Source organism: Coregonus lavaretus (genome assembly GCF_964263955.1).
Source record: "Coregonus lavaretus genome assembly, contig: HAP1_SCAFFOLD_2088, whole genome shotgun sequence".
Taxonomy (NCBI): Eukaryota; Metazoa; Chordata; class Actinopteri; order Salmoniformes; family Salmonidae; genus Coregonus; species Coregonus lavaretus.
Genome location: NW_028160602.1, coordinates 79,194 through 82,613, shown reverse-complemented (window position 1 = coordinate 82,613; position 3,420 = coordinate 79,194). Strand labels below are relative to the sequence as shown.

Genomic DNA, 3,420 nt, shown 5'->3' with positions numbered 1-3,420 from the left:
TGTTCACTCATCCATTAGTGAAACGTTTCCTATTGGGAACGCGACGGCTTAGGCCAAGGCCTAGAGCTACGCTGCCCAAGTGGGATTTGGCATTGGTTCTCGAAGCGCTATGTAAGTCGCCGTTCGAGCCATTGAATCAAATACCCCTCAAGATGCTGTCTATCAAGACGGCGCTGTTGCTCGCCTTGACTACTGCTAAACGAGTCAGCGATTTGTGTGCACTGTCGACGAGACCCGACTGCCTAGCCATTAATGGCGATCTGAGCAGAGCGGTGTTACGTCCTAACCCGGCATTTGTGCCAAAGGTTATTAACAGTGCATATAGATCGCAGATCGTGGAATTGTGGGCTTTTCATCCCCCTCCCCATGGGGAGAGGAGTGAGGAAAAGCTTCACTGTCTGTGCCCAGTACGCGCTTTGGCGTGTTACGTTAGGCGCACAGAAGCGGTTAGGTCATCGCCTCAGCTGTTTGTGTGTCACGGTGCGGCTGCATTGGGTAGACCACTTTCAAAACAGCGTTTGTCTCATTGGCTTTGTGAAGGCATTGAGACGGCGTACGAGGCGGCGGGGCAACAACCACCTCAGGGTATTAGAGCGCACTCCACTCGTGGAGTAGCAGCTTCTACTGCTCTTTTCAGAGGAACAGAGGTAGAGGATATTTGTAGAGCGGCGTCATGGTCGACACCGTCTCCTTTTATTCGTTTCTATCTGTTGGATATGTCTTCTAACTCTTTGGCTCGGTCTGTACTCAGCGTGGCTGAAGGGAGACCTTGAGCAGAATAGGGAAAGAAAGCAGGATTGTGAATAGGTTCATAGGTCCGCTTTTATTAGAAGTAACATATTATGGACATGTTTTCTAACTCTTTTGTTCGATCGAATTTCAGCAGAGCTGAAAGGCGTTCTTGAGCTAGAAAAAAGAGGACAGAGCAGGACCTTGGACAGGTTCCAATCAGGTCCGCTCTGGTTAGGAAGACTTATGTCAGGAATAAGCCTTTAAACTCCAATCTCGATTGCACTCAGCATAGCTGAAGGAGAATCTTGAGGTAGAGGAGGGAGAAGCAGGATGATAGACTGATCTCTATCAGGTCCGCTTTGGATGAAGAGCATATTCTGTGGCATGTCTCCTGGCTGACAGTGTCAGCATATAGAAACATGTACTGAATGGACAGAATGTAAGGTCATCTATCTGAGGGTCAGTGTAGTATGACTAGTATATTTTGTTCCATAGAATATTGAGGCACGGCTATCTGCTAGTCAGATTAGCACGGCGTCTATTCTATTGATCTGCCCAATAGCCATTGACATTGTCATTGAGCTAGATGGAGCGGGTCTATAACCGATGACGCGGTATATTGTGACGCCCTGATGGGTTTTAGTCGCAGTACTGCGGGAATTGGTTGCAGCCATTGCTGGGCTTGACCTTTACATTTTTTAATGGGAAGTGTTAGGCTCGGCAGGGGGTACATTTTGGAGCGTTTCGCTCCGCCTTAAACCACTAGGAGCATAGCTCCCCTATGGGGCGGAGCTCCACGATATAGAACGATTAGTTACCGGAGTGTAACTCCAGTTCTATGAGTGGAGCGGAGCCCCATAGGACTTAAGGCCCTACCGACCCTCTCTAGTCTCGCTGAAGATAATATCTCGGGAGGCAGATTGAGGGAACGGGGTTCCTTATATAGTGACACCTGTACTCCTATTGGCTGTAGGTGTGTGCATAATTTTGTTTCAGGCTGCTGCTGCCTTAGGGCAGAGGGTAAACCACTAGGAGCATAGCTCCCCTATGGGGCTCCGCTCCACTCATAGAACTGGAGTTACACTCCGGTAACTAATCGGCTACTTTTACGCACACAACATTGTCCCACTCTGGGTGTGTGCGAAGGGAGAGGCATATAATAGAGGGCCAAAATGGCTCAGAAATTCGACCTCACGAGTGCACCCTCACCAGCCATTTTTATATATGAGCCACTGGGCTATTCCCGTTCAGAGGCAGGCTGCTGTGATGTGTTACAAGTGCCATGTAATAACAATAACAATACTATAGTGGCTTCGAATTGAAACTCACGAGTGCACCCTCAACAGCCATTTTTATATATGAGCCACTGGGCTATTCCCGTTCAGAGGCAGGCTGCTGTGATGTGTTACAAGTGCCATGTAATAACAATAACAATACTATAGTGGCTTCGATTTCAAACTCAAGAGTGCACCCTCACCAGCTGTTTGTTTCCCATTTGGAGAGAAATAATGTGTGGATGTCATTTCGGACATTTTGGCGCTCACGCGAAATGACACAAAGTAACAAAGTCGGAGGGAAACAAAGTAGCCTCTCACTCGCTGCCTGTGGGTGGGAACCGGCTTAGGGCTGTCTGTCTGTCCATCTGTCTGTCCCTCGCTCCAATTGGATAAGGCCACACCGGCCCGGTGGCCAATCGTTGCCTCTTGTGGCGAGGTATATGTACGGCTCTCGAAGTGGCGAGCGGCTCATTCAGACTTTCTGTGACTTTCTCAAGCTACCAATATGAGCGGAAGAGGCAAAACCGGAGGCAAGGCCAGGGCGAAGGCAAAGACCCGTTCATCCCGTGCTGGCCTCCAGTTCCCCGTGGGCCGTGTGCACAGGCTGCTGCGCAAAGGCAACTACGCCGAGCGTGTGGGCGCTGGCGCACCAGTCTACCTGGCCGCCGTACTCGAGTACCTGACTGCTGAGATCCTGGAGTTGGCCGGCAACGCTGCCCGTGACAACAAGAAGACTCGTATCATCCCCCGTCACCTGCAACTGGCCGTCCGTAACGACGAGGAGCTGAACAAACTGCTCGGCGGTGTGACCATCGCTCAGGGTGGTGTGCTGCCCAACATCCAGGCAGTTCTACTCCCCAAGAAGACCGAGAAGGCAGTCAAAGCCAAGTAAATTCGCTACTGCGACTTCAACTTGACTACTCAACCCCCAAAGGCTCTTTTAAGAGCCAACCACCTAGCTCTCCAAAAGCGCAAAGTACCTTTCTATGACCGCAATACATTGAGTGGGTGTATACACAACTATTTCGACATTCTGTGCCCACATGAGGCCTTGCATGAACAACAACACCTACTTGGCCTCATTTGCCATAGCAGGCTAGCATTAGTTCTATATCGTGGAGCTCCGCCCCATAGGGGAGCTATGCTCCTAGTGGTTTACCCTCTGCCCTAAGGCAGATGCAGCCTGAAGCAAAATTATGCACACACCTACAGCCAATAGGAGTACAGGTGTCCCTATATAAGGAACCCCGTTCCCTCAATCTGCCTCCCATTATCTTCAGCGACTGGACTAGAATTGAAGAAGCCATAGAAGACTCAGGAAGATCTCGTCGTTGATATCCAGCCATCAACGTCTTCCTACAATGAGCACACCTAGCTTATCCAAGGTAAGCATTTAACAAAAGCTCTTTTC

The 3,420-nt window shown here is 49.9% G+C and overlaps 1 protein-coding gene across 1 annotated transcript; it reads left to right on the top strand.

Annotated features, from left to right (window-relative positions):
- Positions 1 to 2,514: 2,514 nt before the first annotated feature.
- LOC311121643 (histone H2A) lies at positions 2,515 to 2,901 on the top strand (the record flags this gene model as incomplete). Its single annotated transcript, XM_084196105.1, has 1 exon — positions 2,515 to 2,901. One exon carries the CDS (start codon positions 2,515 to 2,517, stop codon positions 2,899 to 2,901), a length of 387 nt encoding a protein of 128 aa, XP_084052231.1.
- Between the last annotated feature and the right edge of the window lie 519 nt (positions 2,902 to 3,420).